The sequence below is a fragment of the Lampetra fluviatilis genome, chromosome 4 (assembly GCF_964198595.1).
Source record: "Lampetra fluviatilis chromosome 4, kcLamFluv1.1, whole genome shotgun sequence".
Taxonomy (NCBI): Eukaryota; Metazoa; Chordata; class Hyperoartia; order Petromyzontiformes; family Petromyzontidae; genus Lampetra; species Lampetra fluviatilis.
In genome coordinates this window covers 3,497,979-3,521,870 of record NC_136278.1, presented here as the reverse complement: position 1 = coordinate 3,521,870, position 23,892 = coordinate 3,497,979, and the positions used below count along the sequence as shown (strand labels likewise).

The 23,892-nt window shown below is 49.8% G+C and overlaps 1 protein-coding gene across 3 annotated transcripts in view; it reads right to left on the bottom strand.

Moving 5' to 3' along the window:
- Window positions 1-23,892, bottom strand: part of FGFR2 (fibroblast growth factor receptor 2) — a 62,762-nt gene that overhangs the window by 3,490 nt on the left and 35,380 nt on the right. For 2 of the 3 annotated variants that reach the window (XM_078855372.1, XM_078855374.1), the window contains exons 4-14: window positions 18,374-18,546; window positions 15,460-15,583; window positions 14,743-14,933; window positions 11,147-11,291; window positions 7,630-7,826; window positions 7,204-7,349; window positions 5,799-5,920; window positions 3,878-3,988; window positions 2,602-2,798; window positions 918-1,040; window positions 39-109 (exon numbers count right to left, since the gene is read on the bottom strand). In XM_078855372.1, coding sequence (XP_078711498.1) covers window positions 39-109; window positions 918-1,040; window positions 2,602-2,798; window positions 3,878-3,988; window positions 5,799-5,920; window positions 7,204-7,349; window positions 7,630-7,826; window positions 11,147-11,291; window positions 14,743-14,933; window positions 15,460-15,583; window positions 18,374-18,546 — 1,600 coding nt within the window. The remainder of the gene's footprint in view (window positions 1-38; window positions 110-917; window positions 1,041-2,601; window positions 2,799-3,877; window positions 3,989-5,798; window positions 5,921-7,203; window positions 7,350-7,629; window positions 7,827-11,146; window positions 11,292-14,742; window positions 14,934-15,459; window positions 15,584-18,373; window positions 18,547-23,892) is intronic. The other variant, XM_078855375.1, reaches the window with a different exon arrangement.

Sequence of the window (23,892 nt, the reverse complement as noted above, 5' to 3'; positions counted from 1 at the left end):
GCGCTTGCGGTCGCGCGCACGCGCGTGCGGTAACTTACACGTCGCACTGGTGGGTGTACACCCTGTCAAACAGCGCTTCAGGCGCCATCCACTTGACGGGCAGTCGACCCTGCCAGCACCGGGAAACAGAAGGCATATTATTCCTCTGGAATCCGCACGTACGTTAATTCAAAAGACGTGGGAGGAGGGGTTGTCGAAAGAAAACCTACAAAAATACAACACCGGGGCGCTTTAAATTGAAATTCAACAGTTTTTGCTTGCAGTGTTGGGTATTCATTAATTCCGAAGGGGGGGTGGGGGGGTTTATTTGTTTAACTAAAAAAAGAAAGCTCCACATATTTGTAAGAAATGTCACACCGTTTGATCTCTCATTTGTAAGTGTATATAAAATGTGGTGATTTAATTAAATGTTTTGGTACTTTGAATTTTTAAATACACAGCACTCCAAAGACAAGATCCAGAGCCAACAGAGCGAGTGAGTGTAGCCAAAATTAATACCCTCAATTTGTTTGGTTTCATTAACCTTACACAATATTTGTCATGTACTTTGAAAAATCTTTTACTTTTTGCCCTCAGACCTCCATTCAATGGAGTGAATCTGCACATCATCTTTGATAAATTAGACATGTATTTTGGGAATACAAAAACAAAAACAAACTCACTATTTATCCAGTAAAGCCTCGCCGAATTTCAACACTCGTTTCCAGAAAGGTCCAGCATCAGGATTATTTGCCAATTCCATGAATACTCTGTCTTTGTCATACTGACGATAAGCAGAGTACCCAAAGAAAACCAATACGTAGCGTGGAATTAAAATATCGAAGCTCCCCCCACACACAGATGGATTCAATAACCCGTGGCTGTACAGCCATCGTCCGAATTCAAGTGACGTTTAACCGAGTGTTGGCTCCACTCACGTTGGTGGTCTTCTTGTAGTAGTCGATGTTGTGCACGTCGCGGGCCAGACCGAAGTCTGCGATCTTCATGACGTTGTCCTCGGTGACCAGGACGTTGCGTGCCGCCAAATCGCGGTGGATGCACTGGCGGACACGAGGAGACGGAGTTTTAGTCTCGGGGAGGCGCCCGGGCGCAAGAGAACCATGCGCTTGCGAGCAAGGCAACTGTGCACTTGCCAGCAAGGCAACGGTGTGCCCTCTCCTGCTCTCGCAAGTGTCATGCGACTGTACTCTGCAGGGCCGTATATGGAAGGGGGGTGGGTGGCGTAGGGCAGGTGGCACAATTTTTCCTGTGCTTTAGATCCAATGGTGCCTTAGAAAGAGCCAGGGGAAGAGGCCTCAGAGAGCAATTCATTTGACATTTTGGCCGGGCCCTTTCAAAAGGCAGAAAAGGAGTCGTTTTCTTTTTTCAGTTCCAAGGGAAGAATAATCCACAAACACTGAGCTACAAAACCATTTTTCCCTATTTAATGTGCATGCCCATGGGATGTAGAGAAATTCAGTGGCTTCTAAACACACATTCTGCTGTGGGACAACACAGGCAGACAGTGGAGTTCAGATAATTTCGGGAAGTGTGTCTCTAACCCCAGTCCACATGTTTTCTCGATTACCATCAGGTCTCCACAGTGTATAGCCGGTTAATTTGCATATGAATGGAAAAAGGTGCACCATATCAAATGTCTGAGTTTGAGGAAACACTGACTTCGGGCAATACCACGCGAAACATTGTTTTCCTTCTTGGCTATTTTTTTTTTACATTTCACAAAATTTTATCCAGATTGTGCTCGCGGCATTATGTCGCGAGACGAAGCATCAATTGAAATCTGCGGCAGAGCGGTTGCAATCCTTGGTGTAAGCGAAACGGCTCACAGAAGCGGAGATCACAGAGTTGTCTCTGCATCAAACAGTAGGGGCAGCGAATTTGCACCCCCGCTCTGCTGCCACTGAGTGAGTAATGTTCCTTGGCCATGCCAAATTTTACTAGGCAGTGTTTGTACGTGATGGGAGTCGTAATGTATTTTTTCCACGTGTTCGTTTGCTCTGTGCCTAGAGCAAAAGACACCCAGAATGCACCTAAACCTCCTTAGATTTCGGAAACTCGGCAGAGTTGAGCCTGGATAGTACTTGGATGGGCGACCGCCATGCACGTTACGTTGTCACGGGTATCTGCCGCGCTGTGCTACATTTGTGGGCATCGGAAGGGCGGCGCAAACAAAATACATTTGCTGTACTGTGCTTGAACACTCCAACGTCAACGTTCCTCACCGTCACCAACCCATACTGACCAGAGCTGAACTACAATAGACTCACCCCGATGCCCACATGGCACGGCCGAGGCCCTCATCCAGTGTTGATTATTATTATTTTTTACGAGGTATGGCCCACCGAGCTATGTAGCTCTTTATCAGAAGTGACCTGGCGCTCATGTGGAAAATTGAAAGCAGCCAAATACCCTAAACGCATGTTTCTAAATATAGAGCATCGTGCCACTGCGTCACACCCCCCCCCCCCTTAATCAAAAGGCACAGCAAGTCAACACGTGGGAAACGTGACTACAACGGACGATGTGGTGCACGGCGTCGAGAGGGGCAGAGCGAAGGCGGCGGCAGCGGGGGGAGGGGCAGTGCGGAGTGAGGGGGGGCACCTTCTTGGAGGCGAGGTACTCCATGCCGCGCGCCACCTGGTACGCGCACGACACGAGGTCCTTGAAGGTGAGCTGCTCGCTCGGATCGCTGGAGCCGATCGGGTCGAACGAGTAGCCGACGCCCGGGGGGCGCCGTGCCCGCAGGTACTCTCGCAGGTTGCCTTTGGAAGCGTACTCCACGATCACGTACAGGGGACCTAGCGGCACGCAGAAAACGAGCGGGGGTGGGGGGGAAAGTTCGTGTCACTCTCGGTCCCCTACTTGTTAAATGGTAAAAGGTGCAGCCCTGCAATTGCTCGCTCACATCACTACTGGCGGAAGGGCTCGCCACTTTCAAGCTGGCCGGACATCTTGAAAGAGGTGGCCACCCCATCACACGCGACCTGCCCATCGGCTGACTGTGGTGTATTTCGTTTATACCGCTGGAGTGCAGAGGGGCGGGAGGATTTTAGAAACCCGCACCGTTGCTTTAATTCTCTCGCCGCCAGGAGATCGAATAGATCAGCGGGGGGGGGGGGGGGGGGGCACTTTCGCCGATAAGACATCAGTGTGAGGGCCGCCACACATTTGAAGCCATTGGGTTTGACAGCATGATGGGGGCTGTTTTCACATTTGTGTATTTTCGGGGGCCGCATTAAAGGCTGCCAGTGGCCGCCAGTGGTTCACGCTGGCCTTGCAATGAAGAACACTGGAATAGATCAATCGATCTCGAGATTGCAAGTCCATTGCGTTAACCATTTCACCGCCGCAGCATCATTTACTAATTACTGGTATAAAAATAACCAGAAATAAACCGAGTTATTACAAGGTCAAGAGCCCGTGGGTATGAATTCCGCATGCTTATAGTGGGAGTGAGTCATAGCATAGAACAGCCACTGCTGACTCCCACAGGTACTCATTGTATTGATCCACAAATGGATGGTGGGGCTGACCCAATGTCCGAAGAGGATGTTACAATTGAGCTGTGTGCTCTTAACAAATGTGCTGCGTGGCCAGCTCTTAACTTTGAGCCCTTTATCCTTCATAAAAACTCGCTCTTTTATCGTTTACCATTTCCTGCTATCCATGTTCATTGATAGCAGACAACACGGGTCCTGGGATTAGTTTTCTTGCTATGCCAGCAGATAAGATATAATTAACAGAGGAGAGCTTTAGCCACATGTAACAAACCACTTCAACAAATGCATTGGCCTTGCTACGACCACAAAACTGACAGCAGCGCATTGCTGCTTTGAATTATTGTTGGCAAGTTGCCCGCGATGACGCCACCACGCACCATCCTGGGTGCAGGCTCCCAGAAGGTTGATGATGTTTTTGTGCTTTCCTATCATCTTCATCACCTCCATCTCGGACACCAGATCCGAGAGCTCCTTGTCCGTGGCATCGTCTGAAACGCAGCGCCCACATTCTCGTAAAAAACTTGCAGCCACACAGGGATCAACAACTTTTCTCATTTTAATGACGCCGTCACTACAGGCCGAAGCCTCACGGTAAATATGCCCAAGTGTGGCACAGAGAGAAATCTAGGCAAGGCCTCGTGGGTTCGGTATTCAACGATGCATAGCTTAATCGATTAAAGTCAACTGTTTTGCCAACAACACATGCACTATATAACGTGCATAAGAATACAGAGCTGTTGTTCAATTAAGATGAAATCACATCCAACAATTACTTACTATCATCTATAACTGTGCTTGACAACGAGCACAAAACTACCAACAATATATTAGGGATTGTTTTTAACTCCTTGTCGAAAAATATTTGTAATGACATTCTCTATGTATTACGTCTTTTTTGTTATTAAATTGCATAATTATACTGAGAATAATGCATTGCTCATTTTCGTGTTGAGGATTTCATTGCTAAACACAGACACGGAATGCTTAAGTATGCTTTTTCCTGTAAAATCAAATGTCCAATTCAGCTTGACTTACGGCCGCGCTTTCTTAAAAAGGCAAGCTGCACTGCGGTGCTAAATGTTTGGGGAAAATTTTACGTGCGGCAAAACAGCGGGCGAAGCCAACGAGATCGCTCCCCGTTCACCCTGACGGGATGGGAGTCGATTACTAAAAACAGAAACGTGACGGCAAATTGGACAACGAGTCCATAAACCGCCATCACCCGGCCTGAACCCCGCCGCTGCACCCAAAATAGTGGCACTCTCATCGCTCCAGAAGAAAACGTTTAATCAGAGGTCATTACACGATTGCTAATCGGGCTCTGTTGCCGAAGAGGCTTTAGGAAATTACAGCATTACACCGCCGCCCTATGGGTAGACAAAAGGGACAAATGCGATTTTCACTGGCGGGTCCACCGCCCCCGCAACCCCTCATTACCCATAATTACCCTCTCTCTCTGCCGGCCTCTCTTCTCCGCACACCCGGGGAAGGAAAAAAAACCCCCTAATTTTCAGCTCATTACCTCTTGCGCTGCTACCACCAACAATGCCGCTGCCCGGGGCTGTGTCCAGACGGAACAAACCCTAAATCCCCACCGTATGGTTTTTTTTTCCTGCCTTCTGTCCATCCCTCCGCGCCCTGCCGTTGCCCTGTGTTTTGCCAGCTCGAGGCTGTGCGCACAGTGTTTCTTCTTGCGAGTCTGCTTTCGTACCTCGATTGGGGCTGGGTTCACGCGGAACATTCTGCGAACCCGAGTCCGGATCCGAGGGTGCTGCTGCGACCCACGAGCAACTACCCCTTGCCACCCCCCCAAACGATACGTTCCGCGATCCCAAAAACCCCACGATATGTTTAAGAGTGACTCTCCTGCGATGCACTGGTCCACTCCGATACGCTACTTGTAAATTATACGCGATGCCGTCTAAAGGTTTACTTAATTTGTACCAAAAAAAAACCTACTGTGTGAACACACCACGCTTGCCAGCAGATCAGATCCGTTTCCAAAACGAGCTATGGATTAATGCTGGCTGGATTGTATGAACACAAGCGAGGTTTTGAATATCAACTACTTGCCAATAGCTACAATAAACACACCTGCACTTTAGAACATCCGTCCATCAGACTCGCCGCTGATCGATCGGGAAAGCCAACAGAGCATCTCGGCGCCAGCCCGATCGCACGCGAGGGCACAGCGACATTTACAGACTCGCTGCCCCGTACGCCCCAACCCACCCGCCCCAACCACACCGCATCACACACCCACTCCGCCACACCGCACTCACACCACAAGGCACCCACCCTTGAGCATCTTGACGGCCACAGTGGCCGTCTTGTTTGGCTTCTCCTTGTCAACTCCGAGCCCATCGGCCATCACCACCTGTCCGAAGCAACCTTCGCCCAGGGGCTTTCCCAGAGTCAGCCTGAGCACCGACGCAGCCGTGGTCAGGGCGTGGGATAGCAGGGAGAGCAGCAGAAGGTGGGCGGGTGGGTGGGCGGAATAGCAAGACGCGTATTAGTAACAACCTTCTGCACATTTAATACGTTCAGCAATTGATCTGTTTGCAATTCATGTGTGTGTGTGTAGTGGGGAGCGGTAGTTTAGTGGTTAGCGCGCTGCACTATGAACCTAGCGACCTGGGTTCGATTCGTGCTCACGGCCAATACCAGTGACGATTATCTGAACCGGTCATGGGCCTCCCCTAGGTCGACTCAGCCTCAAAATGAGCACCTGGTGCGGTGTGTAAAACATGCCACTGGGGAGACAAAGGAGGCCGGGCGTGGTGTTGGCCACCAACCCCCTCGTGTGCCGTGCTGGCCTTGAAAGGTGCTCGCTAACAGTACTTGCCCCAACAATCTATCCAGGCTATACGGGGGAGCATTGATTTTTTCATACAAAGGGGGCTTCAAATAAATGTTAACACTTATATGGGACTATCGTTTTTAATTGAAAAAGAACGGATATTAACACTGTATAACATGATAACAAAAGTATGTTAACAGCTTCAGAAAGTCAAAGAGTCTCCACTTGTTCGCCATCATTGTCAACGCGTGCCTGGAATCTTCTCCAGGTGGTCCCGAAAGCAGCACATTTTTGTGGAATTGTTGCAAATTCTCCAACGTGGTAACATTTTTTTGAAGCACCCTGTAAGTTAATTCTTCAATGCACTGCATTCTATACAAGTCGAATGACATAGGAGGGTTCAAGGACCACTTATACTGCCGCGCAGGTCTCCGCGTAGGTATTGTCTGTTGCTTGGCGTGACGTCCGACATTTTACTTCACGAGCTTCTCCAGGAACTGAATATTCAGGTCCTGAGCTCCAACAGTTTCTGAAGAAGCTCCCAGCATATGGCGCGAGTCGGAGCTGATGATTGCTACGTCTATATTCCAGCTGAGTATTTTGCTGAGAGTCTGTAAAAATTTGGACGTTGACGCCCGGCACACAATAGCCTACTCTTTCGAGCGACATCGACGGGATCATAAACATCCACTGCAAAGCAGACGGAGCGTATTTTTTATGCTTACGCAGTATTAACCGGGGCGGCCACTTCAATGCGAGCCGTGAACCTCTGCAACCGGCGGCGAATGCGCTACGGCTGAGCCGCGTCACCGACGTGCGCAGTAGCACGGCGCGCCGACCTCTGCTTCGCGGCTACACAACCTGCCCAGCGTTGTTGATGTTGCTGTGAAATGGCAAAAACACCTGTCGCGCGGAAACTCCCAGCGGGGGTCCTCGGGCAGCTCGTACTCGGAGACCCCGGGCAGCCCGCCGCCGTCGCTGGAGGAGCAGCGCGTGATGCGCACGAGCGGCGTGTGCGACGTGAGCGACGAGCTCGAGTCGATGGACACCTGCGGCGGAGCGCACACGACGGACACGCGGTCGCGCGAGGCCCGAGATGGCGTGCACGCGCGGAGCGGAACCTACGGGTCCCAGCCTGCCCCACCTCCCACTCCCCTCCCCCTGATTATAAAGCAGCATTGATATTTTTGGGGGAGAGGGCCGCCCTCTCCCTCCCAATCTCCGAGACCACCGGTCGCAGCCCCAGAAGTCTCCCTGCAACGACCCGGCCCTGTCGCCCGTGCACACCAGAAGGCCCCCGTGGTGACCCAAGTCTGGGCCTGTACACACCTGCTGCTTGAGTGGAACGCCCTTGGAGAGCTTGCAGAGTTTGGGCTCGGGGAGGCTCTTGGTGGCCGCGTGCCTCCAGCGGTAGAGCAGCATCACGGCGAGCATGAGGCACAGCAGCAGCGCGCCGGTGCAGTAGATGCCGATCTCCGTGTACATGGGGTCCAGCGAGCTGCTGTCCCTCAGCTCCTTCACCGTGGCTTGTGTAGGGAAGGGAGCGGATGGGAGATTCTTGTTTAATATATATATGATCGCATTTTAATGTGTAAGTATTCACAGCCGCTTGCAGCACAAATGTGTGTTTGGATGCCCAAGGTCACCACAACAAGGCCATCTGGTTATTCAGTTTCGTGCAGAGTTTCAGAGGCTTTCGTTGTATAGACAGCTTTGGAATCGGTGGCTGGGTCAGGAGAGACCGCGGGTCTATGTAGAGTTTGCAGTGGCAACATCACGATTCAATCGCAGACTCCAGCCATGCCATGGCTCAGGCAAGGTGGATGCTTGTGAGGCCACGGACACAGAAGGGTCAGTGCTGCTGTGTACGTCTGCACTCCACCAAGCCAAAGAGGCAGCTTTCCCAAAACACATCGGACAGTAGCTCTCCGATGTGTGTTTCTGGTTGTACCACGTGCCGTTCGGCATGATGGCCGACGCTTAGCTCCTCGTGCTAATAATAATTGGCATTTAAAAGGCTAACAAAATTGAGCGAAACGTCGGGCATCTTGCCGAAGAATAATCGGGGGGACAGCCCAGGAAGACGTCGCAGGGCGACGCGGAACGACCGCAAGTCGGCTTCCAAAGCGCTCGCGCGAGCCACAGCGCCGCCGCTCAGCACATGGACGAGACGCGGACGCGTTGACCATCGACGTCAATCGCATTTCGATTGACATGAAGCCAATGCTCTTTAACATCATTATTCTTATTATTTGTTTCATTACATAAACTCCAAGCGAGCTTATTACATTTTTAAGCAAGCAAGCGGTTGCACACCGCGAGTACGTTTAACTCGTGAAGCAATCGCAAGAGGATAAACGACACAGCGAGCACAGGAAGATGGCATCCGCTTACATGTGCGAGCAACAATTGTGCACCTTGTTGTCAATTGCAAATGTTTGTCCATGGCAGCAAAGAACAGATGAACTTCGCTGTTGTAAAAACCAAAGAAATGAGGTTGTGTGGGCTATGACGGTGCTTTATGTAGCATCAGCGGCAATCTAGGACTATTACTGACACGTGAGTTGTGGTTTGAGACTGCAATGTTGAGCTCCACTTTCAGCTTGTATTGTGTCATTTATATATTAAAAAAACATTTAACGATGCGTTGCTTCATTGACTAAAATGTATTTCGATGCTCCAGATAAATTCATCCAAGCACGTGCATCAGAACCGATTACTTTTGATCTCTCAGGTTGAATTTAATTGGTTCGTGCAAACCGTGCATTCACTCGCAACCTCTACTTAAATAAAGAGTTTGAATCGTGGCCCCGAATCAGAACCGCCAAGAATCGTGTCCATTCGGGAAGTCAGCAGTAGGGCTAAATCATTACCTGCCTACAAATTAAACAAACGTAAACAAAACGTATTCCTTTCAGCCAAACACAAATCTGTTAAACTCTTGCACCGTTAGTCACACTGCAGTCACGCTGTTTTTAAAAGCTTCTGAATCCAGGCGAGCACGACCCGGGGTCTCGTGTGCAACAATGCGCTAAATGTGCCCGGTAAACTGTGGCTTTAAAAGCTGCCTATTGGCCGTTTAAGCTCTTTGAAAATCAGTGGCCTAGGGGCGGCTTGCTGAGCGAGGAATTTGGAAACTGTTGAGGCTTCATTCCGGGCCAGTGCAGATGGAAATCCGTGCCGGCACGCTCCGTGCACACCCGACGCTATTTGTCCATTCATCGCTCCGGCTCCAGGCGCTAGCTTCCCGTCGTGCTGTCAATTTTAATCACAGAGCTCCTGCATAACTTCTGAAGTATCCCCGGCAGATCGCCTCTTATTTTGCGGCAGATTCCAGGTTTGGAGCAATGCGATTGGCCGATTGTGCTGTCGATTTGTCAAGGCTGGCACGAGAGAAACGGGTCAGAAACTGGAAGGCACAGAAGATGGAATAAGCAGTTGTTTCTTCCTCTCCCCCACTAAGTTAATTATTGCTGTGCTGGTAGAATCATGTGCACCACTAATATTTATCAAGTGTGGCGAATCAAATCTTGCCTTAAAGCTTTCGTAACTGCAGGAATTCATATTCTTTGGGTCTTTCGGTAAAGTCACGTAGATAGGTTGAAAGAAAATAAGAAAAAAGTAGTTTTTTAAAATAACAAAAAAGTATTTTTTTGTTATTTTCTTTGAAACTATCTACGTGACTCTACCGACAGACCCAAAGAATGTGGCAAATCACTTTCCCCGTGCTACCGAGCCGCTCGAGTGTTTGAATGTGGTTAAAATGCGTTAATTATTAATGAGCATCCTGCCAGCACGGCAGTTGGTTTAGTGAATCATTGCGGATCAAATGATGCCTTGTCAAAACAATTGTGATGGCTGAGATTGAAGCAGCAGGGCCTGAACAATCGCTTCTCACCGCATGTGTAGTGGCAAGAGATGTTCTCATAATCAAGTAGATAGCATTGCGGCGGTAATTTACCACTCGAAACAAACCAACAAAAATGTAAATGAACATAGTAGACGTTGAGCTTCGTGTCGTGTCATGTGTGTGAGTGCATGTGTTTTTTTTATGATACCCTTTATGTTATTATTTTGGAGTTTTCATTTGCCGTTTGAATTTGCAAACGCAAATATAAATCAGGGTCGTGACCGCCTATGCGTATTTTCGGAACCTTCACCGTTTGCGAACCTTTAACTGTTGATAACTTAACGAATGAAGTGAGCCGATCACAACAAAAGCAACATCACAACCGTGATGAACAGCAGCAGCAGCAGTGTTGGCAACGTTTCAAATTGGCAAACGACGTGGCAAAGTCGTGCGATTATAACGTAGTTGGGTGGCAGACTCAGACACCGAGGCAAGACACAGTCACGCAGAAGTAACACACGAGACGAAGCCAGGGTGGTTCTAAAGTCCATGCCTTGCTACGGACCAGTTCAACAAATTATCCCCTTTTAATGACAAATGTAATTGTTACGCGCCGCACGTATCTGATGATTTCCAAACGCGTCCCATGTGAATTAGCGAGGAGCTGATCAATTTCAACCGTTACACCACCACGTGAAACACACACGTACACACGGCACAAAGTTCTCCACTTCAATTTGAATCCGACGATTGCTAAATCGCGGGACGCAATTTAGCAATCGTCGGACGCGCGTGCGAGCGGACGTGCACATCCGCCGCAACGTTTTCGTTTAATAGAAGGCACATCGACAAAAGCTCGGAATGACGTAACCCATTGTGGTTCGCGAGGAAATGGACTTTGGGGAACCCTGGAGTCAACGCAAGGACCCCAAAAACACACACGCGGTGGGTGGGTGGGGGGGTCGAGGTGCACGAGGAGAATAGCTCGGAAAGTACCTGGCACGACATTTAGCCAAGCAGTATGATAGGCGAACCCGATAGAATTCCCAGCCAAGCAGGTGTACTCTCCAGAATCCTCGAAGGTGACATTCCACAAGTACAGCACCTCGATCTCTTTGTCTGTCGTGTTCACTCCGGCCGTCTACAATGTGGGGGGGGGGTGGGGTGACGGGGTGGGCAAGGGGGGGGGGGGCGGAGTCGGAGGCAAAAATTAAGAAACGAAATCAAGGAAGAACAGAGGGCGAGATTAATGACGGAGCTGCTGCCCGCCAGTCACGAGTGGACGACACCCACGGGCACGGCGCAGCAGGGCGGGCACGCCGAGACGCGGTTCCGCTTCGGGGAGGGGGACACTGCGCAGCGCCGTGGGGGGGGGGGGGGGCTTCGAGCGTCTAACGAAACCGCAGCGGCGATTGCATTCCGGAGATCCATCCGCGCGGTCCGTGCTCGTCGCGCTCATTACGCGTGTTTTTATTAGTTCAATTAATGTGCTCGTCGCTTGAGCGACAACATCAAATGAAACTGTAATGGAAGATTTGGCCACGATCGGCCGATGGACGCTTTGGCGCGGAATTTGACGCGTCGCGCTGCGCAGCCGGCGAGCTGGGTTCAATCCCTGGCCACGGTTACCCATGGTCAGTGGAGAGGGATATCTGAAGTGGTCCATTGCCAATGCACACTAATAAGTGCAGTGAAGTATGGTCAAACAACCCCCCATAACTGACACTTTTACAGTTATGGGGGTTGTTTGATTTCATCCAGCAGTGGCTTGACGTTTACGTTTATAATCTGCAAGTTTAGAATGTATCAATGAACGATGGGGCTGGCTCAGATATGCGCATTACAAAAATTTGGGGATGTTACTTTTGCAAAGGAACTATGGCGACTGGTCAATGTCCAACTCGTCTTAGCGCAGTGGGTCTCAGCGTCAACCCCGATTCGCTCAACCACTCCCAAGAGAGCAAAAAGGTCCGAAGCTTCAATCGGCTGCGGCGCTGTGCTCACAGCAGATTCACAGCCTGGCAACACACTCACCTGTGCGCCACGCGATCACGTGCGAGACGAGACCATGTGTGGAAATGTGCCGCTCGTGAACAAATGGCCGAGGGCGGAAAAGTGAATTAATTAAACAAGTAAAGGGACAGTGTAAATGCTCTGTCTGGGGATCATATTAACAGCCACTAACGTTGCCATATGGTCAAACCACGAGTGCCACACATTAACACACACACACACAAAAACAACGATTAACATTATAATTGGTCTTTTAAGTGACCATTAAGAGGCCCTGTTAGTGGCATGAAAGTGAGGATATATCCTGCAGATGGAAGATAATCCTTTGTTTGGTCTTGCCGGGCAAGAGGTCATGAGATCTCGTGGCAGTTGCTCAGAAGCACAAAGGGAACTGCAAACAGCCCCGCAGCCAGGATCCAGCGCCGCATACGAATACGAGCAGGGCAAGCGAGCGGTGGCCAAGAGCTCGCACACGCATCGGCTCCCTTTTGGCATTTTCTTTTGAAGGCTAATTATTAATTGATGAACGAACTGATTCTTCACTACAGACTGCTCATCACTCTTGCTCAATAGCTGTGAGATCGCCACAAAACCCCCCCCAAAAAAAACACTACCCGGTTGATTGCTTGGAAATGCACTAAACGATTTACACGAAGCTTAGCTTGCGCCGCCCCCCTCGGACATGTGTGTGCATATTTATGCACTCGTTGAAAAGAATCGATTAAATCAATGCCACTAATGCCGTTCCGGCTGATTCCGTGCATCTCATTCGAGCGGCCGCCTCGCACTCGCGGCATTGCATCCTGCGCAGCTGCTTGCTCATCGTCTCACTTCTCCATCTGCCTGCGTCCAAGCCTTCCTCCGCAAGTCACACAAGAGCCAAAGCATTTTTCCCACAAGCCACCTGCGCTTGCAGCAAGCCACCTGGCAACCTCCCGCAAGCCCCTGCGTGGCACAAGGCCCCTGCGTGGCACAAGGCCGAAAACAGGCCGGCTCATTTCGGCCTCGTTTCGAGCGGGCACAAAACAACAACGACGACAACAACGACGACGACGACAAAAAGCACAGAAGTCCCAGCGAGCATCCCTGCAGCAGCAAACACCAATTGAAGAAAGCCCTGCGGTCCCAAGGGATCAGCAGGGACAGCTGTTGGGCCAGCGGAGGGCAGAAGGGGCAGAAGGCCCAAGCCGTTACCTGGCGACAAGCCGAGGACCGTGAGCCTCGCCTACATAATTGGAGACCTTACGGGCGTACTGGCCACCGTCGCCCATCGACACATTGTGCAGGTGCAGCGCCTGCACGTTGGGGCTACTTAACCCCGAGCTCTGGTGGAAACGGGGAGAGACGAACGTGAGGGAGTCGGGGAGGGGGGGGCGGCGTCAGCGTGGGGCACGTGAGCGGGAACGCACGTCCACAGCCCTCGCCAAACCCTCTACTCCCCGTCGTCCGCGCTCAAGCCTCCCTCAAGATGTGTGTGTGTGTGTGTGTCGAACTTCGCTCACACCGCACGAAGCCAACCGCGCTAATCGGAGGTGCGGGGGAATGACAACAAGCTGAACACGAAAAGCAGTTCTAAAAAATAAATGGGTTATCAATCGAGATGATTTAAACGTGTATAGCTCCAGTGGCTTCCTAATATCGGAAGGAATAGCGTTACCCCAACACAAAGGGGCCTTGCACGGCAAAAACCGGACTACACTTATTGCTAAAAACACTCGGTATATTTATATTGATCCCTGACGTTTCAGGCAATGGGCCTTCTGCATAGCACATACGAAGAAGGGCCACAGGTCAAAATATTATTAATTTGATATATATTTTACTTTTAAGTCAGTGTTATTGATACATCTGTTTTTACATCTATTTTTCACCTGTTCGATGAATGTAATGTTTAATTAATAATTAACAATCTATTAATTAGTTTATTTTTAATTTATGATGGAACTGGCTGCTTATTTTAGGCTATGCCATTAATGGGGAAACGAGAGGTATTTTTACATTTCTGGATTTTTCTTTGTTTATCTGCGAAGATAGCTCAAAACTTTGGACGACTAAAAGGATATTTGTATTAACTCGGGACGACGAGGAATTTGCATCACTTCTGAACAAAATTACCGCCACTACTCCAAACAACGGCGCAGAAACGCCAACTCCGATTAAGCCATCTCACTGACGAGAAACCACGAACGTGTAAACATTGCGTCATGTTAGTTTTCCTAACGAGAAATGGAGAAAAAAAAACATACGAGTAGGCGCGCACACGCACGGCAGAGACACACGGGCAGATGTGCGGACAGACAACGAACCCTACATACTGCAACGAGGGTGTGGAAGCCCTCATCCAGCAGTGGATTGAAAAAGGGATGCGCGTGACACTTGAGACGTAGCACGTGAGCACATTGAGACAAATCTTGCTTTTGCGACAGAGACCTGTGATACGGAAATCTCATTCGGAGCAAACCAAAATCTCACACATCAACAAAGTAGCGAGGGATTAATCAAAATAAAGTCAGAGGATGTCACTTAACGCGACGACGTCACTCGACGATCGCACGACGACGAAGGAGGTGGCACTTCACCTTGAGGACCTGCACGTAGGGCGAGCCGTCGGGGCCGAACTTGCTGCCGTTCACCTCCACGTGCTTGAGCCACTGGATGTGGGGCTGCGCGTCGCTGTACACTTTGCAGTGGAACTCCACGTCGCTGCCCTTCACCGCCGTCTTGTTAGCCGGCAGTCCGGCCTGCAGGATGGGCCGGTGCGGCGAGCGCTCTGAGCGGGTAGTAAACAAACATTACAAATTAAAATAAAACACGGGCCTGGGCCAAGGGTCACGCAGACGCCGGAAACAAAACGACCGGAGGAAAAAACAAACTGACGGAAAGAGAATTCGTCTTGGCCTAAAACGAACAATTTTTATCCTACCAGGTAAGACCCACTGAGCCATGTAGCACTTTTTCAGAAACTAACCTGCCCACAAACGATAGCTCAACAACGTGGCTTATCAACTCGTGGAAATTTATAACAGCAAAATACTCGAAACGAATGCCGATTCTAAAAGCGGAGGGAAAAACATGGAGGATGCGGAGAATAATCCACACGACCGCGGGGAGAGAAAACACGCAAACTCCAAATATACAGCAGCAGCAGGTGTCAGGGTCGGGATCGAACCCACGACCTCCTGCATACCAGGCGAGGAGGGGTTTAACATCTATCCACCGTGGCACCCCACCTACCGCCGCCTTCAACGGCGGAAGGTGGGGTGCCGTGGTGGCCTGGCGTGGTGACGGGCTCTCACCCACGACGTCCAGCTGGTAGGTGTGGTTGATGGAGCCGTAGCGGTTCTCCACCATGCACGTGTAGTTGCCGCGATCCGAGGGCACGACGCTCTCCATGATGAGGCTCCAGTGCTGCTGCCTCAGCTGCGATGATGAAACACACGGCAACAGCAAGGGCGGCGCGTCAGTCGAGGTTTGTATACGCGGACGTGCGAACCTTCACTATTCTGGCAAATCGCCCGATGATGCTGGATGTAATTACCAGCGAAACGTCACGGTACTACTCAAATTATAAATATTGTGGATTTACTCTCCAACACACCGGTCGGCTGAAGTAGTAACTAACTGGCGCGTTGTTTACATGACAAATCCCTTTATAATTGGCTGTGTCGGGTGGTCGAGGGTTACGACACATTTATACGCGATCTAACCCAAACAACCTTTATTATGAATAATATTGGTCGCGAAAGCCTACGACGTGTTAAATTGTACGACCCACGTTTGTCAACCAAAGTTCACGACTTGTTACTATTTACCATCTCTACTGCTGGATGAAAGCCTCTCCACTCCACGTCGGTCATAGGGATTTGTTTCACCAAACTCCACCAAGATAATTCAGTGCGGCTTGGTGAATGGAGGCAATGGTGGTCAGGGCCAGTTCAGCTATCGCTCGCTACCCATGCATGTATGTCGAACTTCTTTTGCACTGTACGTAGAAACCGTGCTCATCGGAGGTGTAAGCCGTGGCTGTGAGGGTCGCTGGGTTCAGAGCGCGGCGCACCACCAACCCGCACCGTCGTCTCGCATAATACAAAAATATAATTTTTTTAAATCGCACGGCGAGGACCATCACTAGTATATTGAAACTATTCATTGACCGTCGAGTTCACAGCCGCCTTGTGTGATTGCGCACACGTGACCGAAAGTGCCTGGGGCAGTGGGAGATAAATTGGGTAAATTAAGCATGGGACAAAGGGAGCAATATAACAGACGGTTATTTAAAAAAAAACATTCGAGCCTTTCACTCAATTATATCTATCTTTTTTTTGTGTTTGGGCTTGAAACACAGGGGAAATCTTACACCTGAGCACCGCCGCACCCAAAGCAAGACTAACGATGGTGTAGCGTTACCTGCCCAACTTGCAGGTGCCTCCCCGCTTTCGCACAACAATGGGACGGCATTCGGGAGCCTCTTCACAACCTACTTAGCTATTCAAACGCATTTTTTATTTTACCAGGTGAGGCCCACTGAGCTTTGTAGCTCTTGTTCATAAGCGATCTGGCCACAAATGATAGCTCAACGAAGTGGCACATCACGTGGAAATGTATAGCAGCTAAATACTCTAAACGCATGATTCTAAAAATGGAGAGAAAAAGCCAGAGGACCCGGAAAAAATCCACGGGGGGAGAGAGAGACACGCAAACTCCAAATATACAGCAGGCGTCAGGGTCGGGATCGAACCCGCAATCTCCAGCATACCAGGCGAGGCAGTTAACATCTCGCCAACCGCAGAGGGTATCGAAGCGACGACGTTTCTCGCAGCGCCGCGGATCTCCGAGACGCCCGAGGCCGGCGGCGCGAGCAATGAGACGAACCGCGATTGATTTGGTCGCTCGCGACAGGCCATCCATCACAGGGCCTCGTGGTCACCTCGCGGGCGGGTCAATGTCGCCGCGGACGGCCGGCCCCATGTTTGTTTGCTCGTGTAATGGGACAGCCGCATTAATGCCGAGACGAGCAGATGTCGGCGGTTTGCCAGACGTTTGTCATCGCCGCCACACAGGGCGTGGTTCTGTCCTCGGCTGCCTCCCGTCATCGCCGGTTGTCTCGTGTCCTCCCGGTTACCTTGCTATGTCCGAAGCCAGACAGCCCGCGTGCGCGCGGAGACACAATGCCACTCGGTAACTGCTATCAGCCTGGCTCGCCTGACGGCAGCTGGCCCAGTAAAAAAAAAATAAAGCCGGCGTGCCACGTACTGAATGTTAATGTTTTGTTTAATTATGCGAGGGTGAAGGCGTATTTTGCTCACCATTGTGTGCCAACTAGTCATCGTTTTCAGCTCCGTTTTATTGGCCGAAAATAAGCGTGAGCACACTGAGACGAGACGGAGAATCCCCTATTCATCTTTAACGACTGCAGGGACAAGTTCGAGCCCCTATTAAAGAGAGCATGGGACAAGGGGGCAATTTGGCAGGTATCACTTCCATTTGCCACCCCGGTTCTGACAATGAACACACTATACAAAGCAAAAAAATGTAGGAATGAATGGATTGGATACTAATTTAGAATGAGCGTCATTGGCTAGGAATTGAACCAGAGAGCCTTTGGATTTGTAGCACCAACTACTACGCCACCACTCCCAAACACACAGAAAAGCAACATCGGATTTCATCAGCAAACAAGATGACATCACCCCACTCCTCCAGTCCCTCAGCTGGCTCCCGATTCAAAGCCAGATTCTTTTCAAGATCGCCCTTCAAGAAGCTCAGTGCACTTTCTGCTCGAGCACCCAACCCCCCAGGTCAACGTCTGCTTGGCGAGCGGTCAATCGTTCTTCTCTGCTGCTCACGTAAGCTGCAACTCCGGCCATCCATGCCATCGATGCCCTTCCCACGCTCAAGACCGTTCCCCGTTCAGAGGCTCAAGACTAAATTTCGATTTAAAGCTTTCGTGACTGCAGGGAATCATCTTCTTGGTTCTTTCGGTAAAGTCAAGACTCTTCCTCTTTTCTTCCTCCTTGTTCCGACGACAGACCGCCTCTCTCGATGTAAAACAAACACGCCCGGCGTTCCCGCAACGATGGTCTTGACGTGCGGCCGCATCCCTGATGCGGCGTAAATCCCCACCCTAAAAACCGAAAATTAGAATTTGGACCCCCCCCCCCCCAGCGAGCGCCGTGCCCCCACCTCGTTTCCCGTCGCGACGCCTCTCACCTTGATGCCGCCCATGCGGTGCTCGCTGCGGAATTCCCGGCCGTTCTTGAGCCAGCGGATGACAGGAGGGGGGTTCCCTGCGGCCGGGCAGCGGAACTTGACGGTGTTCGCGGCGGGCACGGCATGAAGACGCTTGTCCATTTTCTCAGGGTGGGTCCAGAAGGGAGGGCCTGCTAGTGGAGGAGAGGGTGAGGTGGGTGGGTGGGTGGGTGGCAGCCGTCAATGACAGAGTTCCACAGTCATCACGTGTCACACACATGCATGTTATACACGTACATCTACGGCCCATTGTTTTGTTAATCTACTGCTGGACTGCTGGATTGAGGGCCTCCCCATGCCATGTAGATGGTGGCAGGTATTGGATTATGCTGCTCAGGACGGGTTGGTGGTGTGGTGAAGGCGGGAAACATAGAAGTACAGCGCAACAATGGATTTTGCTACATTGCCCGAAGCTGCCCACCACATAACCCCGCATCATCCAATGACCCGTTATGCATGGTGGTCGGCCGTCAGAGCCATATCCAAGCTATGGGTGCGTTCCCGGTGATATTTGGTCGTGGGCACAACTCGTTATCATTTTGACGACTTAATTCTCCGAGCCAAACGAGGCTGGCAACGCGTGCCACTTAACCTCGCCCAGATGTACATTCTTATGATTTTTTTGAGGTTATGAATATCAGACCAGTTATAAGATATGCCTGGGAAATGTCTTATTTTATACATTTTTTTAAAGCCAAGCTGACTCAACGAGACATGATAACAGGATATACAGCTGGGTTTAGGTTGTACATTGTGCCCATTTATATCAGAGTCATAGCATGTGATTGTCCCATGCCATCAGTAAATGATGGCGCACATGCCTGTGTGCGTGTGTTTGTGTGCGTGTGTTTGTGTGTGTGTGTGCGTGCGTGCGTGTGTGTGGAGCGGGAGTGTAGTGGTTAGCGCACTGAGCTACGAACCCGGCGACCCGAGTTCGATTCCTGCTCATGGCCAACACCAGTGACGGTTATCTGAACCGGTCCTGAGCCTCCCCTAGGTCGACTCAGCCTCAATTGAGTATCTGGTGCGATGTGTAAATATCGCTACTGGGGAGACAAAGGCGGTCGGGCGTGGTGCTGGTCACCCACCCCCCTCGTGTGCCGTGCCAGCTTTCACAGGTGCTCGCTAACAGCACTTACCCCAACAGTCTATTTAAGGCTATACGGGAGGTCTTTGTGTGTGTGTGCGCGTGTACGCCCATAGCGGTGATAGGTGACTTTGTAACCCAGCCATGAATCATCCGCTGACAGAAAATCAAAGGAATGCAGACGCCTTCATTGTACCTCAACCAACGCGAGATATTCCACGGAGCAGGTCGTTCAGACTGCGATCCTCCAACACAGATAAAGTGCAGCACGAGTTCGTGCACGGCTCCAATCAATGCGACGTTCGAATTCTCCATGAGGACCTATGCTCATAAATTCCTAGGTTTAAATAATTTTCAAGAAATGAACATTATTTTCCCAGGAGAACCATCGCTGTGCTTCAAGATTCTATGTTTTTGGGGGGAAGTGGGGGGGGCCTGCGACAATGCGACGTTTGCTCCGTTGTGTTACGAAGGAGAAGTATGCGGCTTCACGTGCGAAGAAATTGGAGAAGCTGGAGAAAACCCACGGACATACGAGGAGGGTGACGCGCGCAACGTTCCACGCAGTTAAATTCAAGAATCCAAATGCTGTACTGCAATGTCCTGGCCCACATTGCAACCTGAGCCTACACACACACCACCTGGGAGCAGTATTGCCAGGCAGATCTCCCATCCAAGTGCTGAACAAGCTCAAGCCCGCTTAGCTTCTGAAAGTTATTGCTATGGGATGCATTAAATTTCGATTTAAAGCTTTCGTGATTGCAGGGATTCATCTTCTTGATTCTTTCGGTAAAGTCACCACGTAGAAGGGACGTAATAATATAAAAATAAAACATAATAAAATAATTCTCACTATTTTATTATTTTTTATTTTTATTATTTTATTACTTCCCTTCTACGTGGTGACTTTACCGAAAGAATCAAGAAGATCGGATGCATTGTACTAAATGACGCTTCGTCTACCCAGCAGTGTCACACCGAGTCTCGAGACCCTTCTACAGGAGGGTCCTGTCAGGTTTATGTTTTATTCTTTCAGTTTGGTGGGGGGGGGGGTTGACGTTGCCACGTTTAATCCCAACCGAGTCATTTGCAGGTCATTGTTTTCACCATTGGGATGTTTTTGGCCAACACCAGTTACGCGTCGGTGTGCTTTTTAAATCCTTTATATTAAGTTCGCGTACTTGCTTGCGTGCTTGCTTGCTTGCTTAGGACCGTGCAAATCTTTCGGTCGTTTTTTAACCCACTTCCCGTGATCCAATCGAGCTGACATTTTCCACACAGACTCGTTGTGCCAGACAATTATTGTTCGTGAAAAAAATTCCCAAAATTTTACACTTTTTAGGCAAAAAAAAATTATTTTACATATATTCAAATAGAACGCATTCATGGCTTTGGCTGAACGTCACAGTATAAGAGCCCAGAGCGTAACCCCTCCACAGGCCGTGGCGGAGTAGCGCAGTTGGTAGCGCCCTCGCTTCCCATGCCAAAGGTCGCGGGATCGATCCCCGCGTCCTCCACAGGCGAATATATATTTAAATCCTTTATATTAAGTTCGCTGCCACGCATATAAAGGATTTATAGTGAAAAACTTAGTTTTTACGGGTTATACTTATTTATTATCAACTACGGGAGGAAACTGGAGAACCCAGAGGAAATGCATGCAGAACGGAGGGAGAACATACAAACTCCACACAGAAAGTCGGGAATCGAACACAAGTTCGTCTTGCTTTGAGGAGCGGGTGTTAACAAACGTGCCACCCTGCCGCCTTTGCGGGCAGAACGATTTGATCGTAGGGGTTGAGTTCTTACAAGCAATTCTAGATTTGAAGCTTTCGTGACTGCAAGGAATCATCTTCTTAGGTTTTTTCGGTAAAGTCACGTAGAAAGTAAAATAAAATAAAAACAAAAATCACGACGTTTCAGAGGCAACACAAGTCTCCGTCATCAGCGCTTCCACGTCCATCGCAACACAAGTCTCCGTCATCAGCGCTTCCACGTCCATCGCCCACCCTTTTGGCCTCGCCCCCCCTCCCTCCCGATACGTTCCTTTCATTGGCTACCATAGTCTGATGAGCTCCCCCCTCCCTCTCCCTCCCCCCTCAACTCGCTTTTAAGGGATTACATCTTGAATCATTGCCTCACTTGATACAGCTAATCTGGCTGTGACGGTCCCACCTGATGACGGAGACTTGTGTTGCCTCCGAAACGTCGTGATTTTTGTTTTTATTTTATTTTACTTTCTACGTGACTTTACCGAAAAAAAACCTAAGAAGATTCTTACAAGCAATCGCTTTTCATTGCAAACAAAGATATCGCTCACTATTGCAGACGGCAGGATGCGTACAGATCCAGGAGAAAGAAAAAAAGCGAGAGTTTAATAAGGATACGTGTATGATTGCATAGTAGTGAAAATGCCTGGTACCATGATGATAAAATTTAATAAAAGATGATCGTTTTATGAGGTTCCATCATCTCTCGTTCTAAAGGAAAACGCATTATTTAAATTGGCTCGTTTTCCAAATACACGAATAGCTTCAAATGATCCGAATGCAATAGCGGGATGTCAAAATGTTGTTCCTTATTAGATGTCACGAGCCAAGTGGAAACTCACTCATTCCCTTTTGTATTTGAACACATTACGAAGAATGATCCTGGTCAACCCTTTAGATATGCGGAGGGAAATTAAGCAAACTCGGCAGACATTTATAATTATTACGATTTTTTAAAGTAATGCTAAACTATTCAAGTGCAAATCTTCTCCGTAAATTATTTCTTTTATAACCCTGACCACGAACAATTTCACGGGAGGGGGGGGGGGGAGAGGGGGGGGGGGCGATCGCACACTGCTATTTTCCTTCGCCAACGTTTGTCGGGACTTGCACTGCTCGGGGTCACGGAGGGTCTCTCCCGACCCGCCACTCTCTCCAGACGACACAGAATCTACAAAACGACAAGAGGCTGCCGGTGGGGGGGGGGGGGTTACTTATTCTCGGCGCGTGCACGGAGCCTCCTGCATCCCAACAAACACGGCACCACCATCACCAATGCCGCCGCCACCAAGCGAGAGGCCAGCACCGCTGCCGAGTGAGCAGCTTTGATCGACACCACCACACCAAGTGAGGGGCCACCACCATCATCACCACCGGACAATATTCCCCCATAATAAAGGTTTTTGGGTTAGATCGCGTTATTTATAAATGTGTCGTAACCCTCCACCACGCAACACGGCCAAACAGTAAAAAATTTGTCACGTTTACAAAGGACAAAAAATTATTTTTATTTTGTCCTTTCTAAACGTGACACATTTTGTACTGTTTGGCCGTTGTCGGGTGGTGGAGTGTTACGACACATTGAAAAATAACGCGATCTAACCCAAAAACCTTTATTATGAATAATATTGGTCGCGAAAGCCTACTACGTGTAACATCTTCCCCCATGTAGCCGAGACAGGGTGTGCTGTTAGCGAGCACCTATGAAGGTCGACACGGCACACGAGGGCGCAGTGAGGTCAGCACCAGTGCTTCTATTTACACGCCAAACCAGGTGCAGTACTCATTTGAGACTGCGTCAACACAGAGGAGGCTCAAGACCAGTTCAGATATCAATTACCACTGATCTTAGCTATGGCCAGAAATGCCACCCAGGTTGATGGCTTCATACTTCCTCTCCGACAAACCCACCGCCGTCACTGCCACTCTCACCACCAACACAACCACCAACCATGTGGCTAGACCACCAGCTCCTGAGGCATTGAGTCTCCACCACACCAGGCGACATGGGTAGCAGTCAGCAGAGCTGACGAGTGCCGTGGGCCCACGCAAATGCAGCTGCAAGCCACATCCACCAGAGGACGAGACCAGCAGAGTAATAACACCGGAGTCCCCACAAAGCCACAGAGTGATGCGTGGCCTGCGGTCCTGAATGTTCTCACAAAGTGTAGCGCACCCCTTGGCACAGCACACTGAACTCACATGCACGAGTTCACCGTTGTTCAATAGCCATGGTTTTTTTTTTATCTTCCTTTGCACAACTACTTGATGTTTCATAATAATTTAGAGCCTTTGACGAATCCACTGCTGGACGAAGGACCTCTCCATGCCATCCCAGTCGTGGAGATTGTGACCTTATTTCACCACGCTGGTCAGTGCAGGTTGGTGAAGGAGGAGAGGCCCAGGACTGGCTTACCGTTCATGTCAACCGTAACCGGGAATTGTAATCAGATCACCGGGTTGATAGCTCAGCGTCCCAACAACTGCCCATTCACACCCAAACCCCCACATTGCATTCAAACATTAGATCACATATTACGTTAGCTTAAATTCGTTGAGACGATTGAAGATCAGTTTTCAAATAATCTATACATATATAGAACGAATTGATAGCAGGAGCGCCC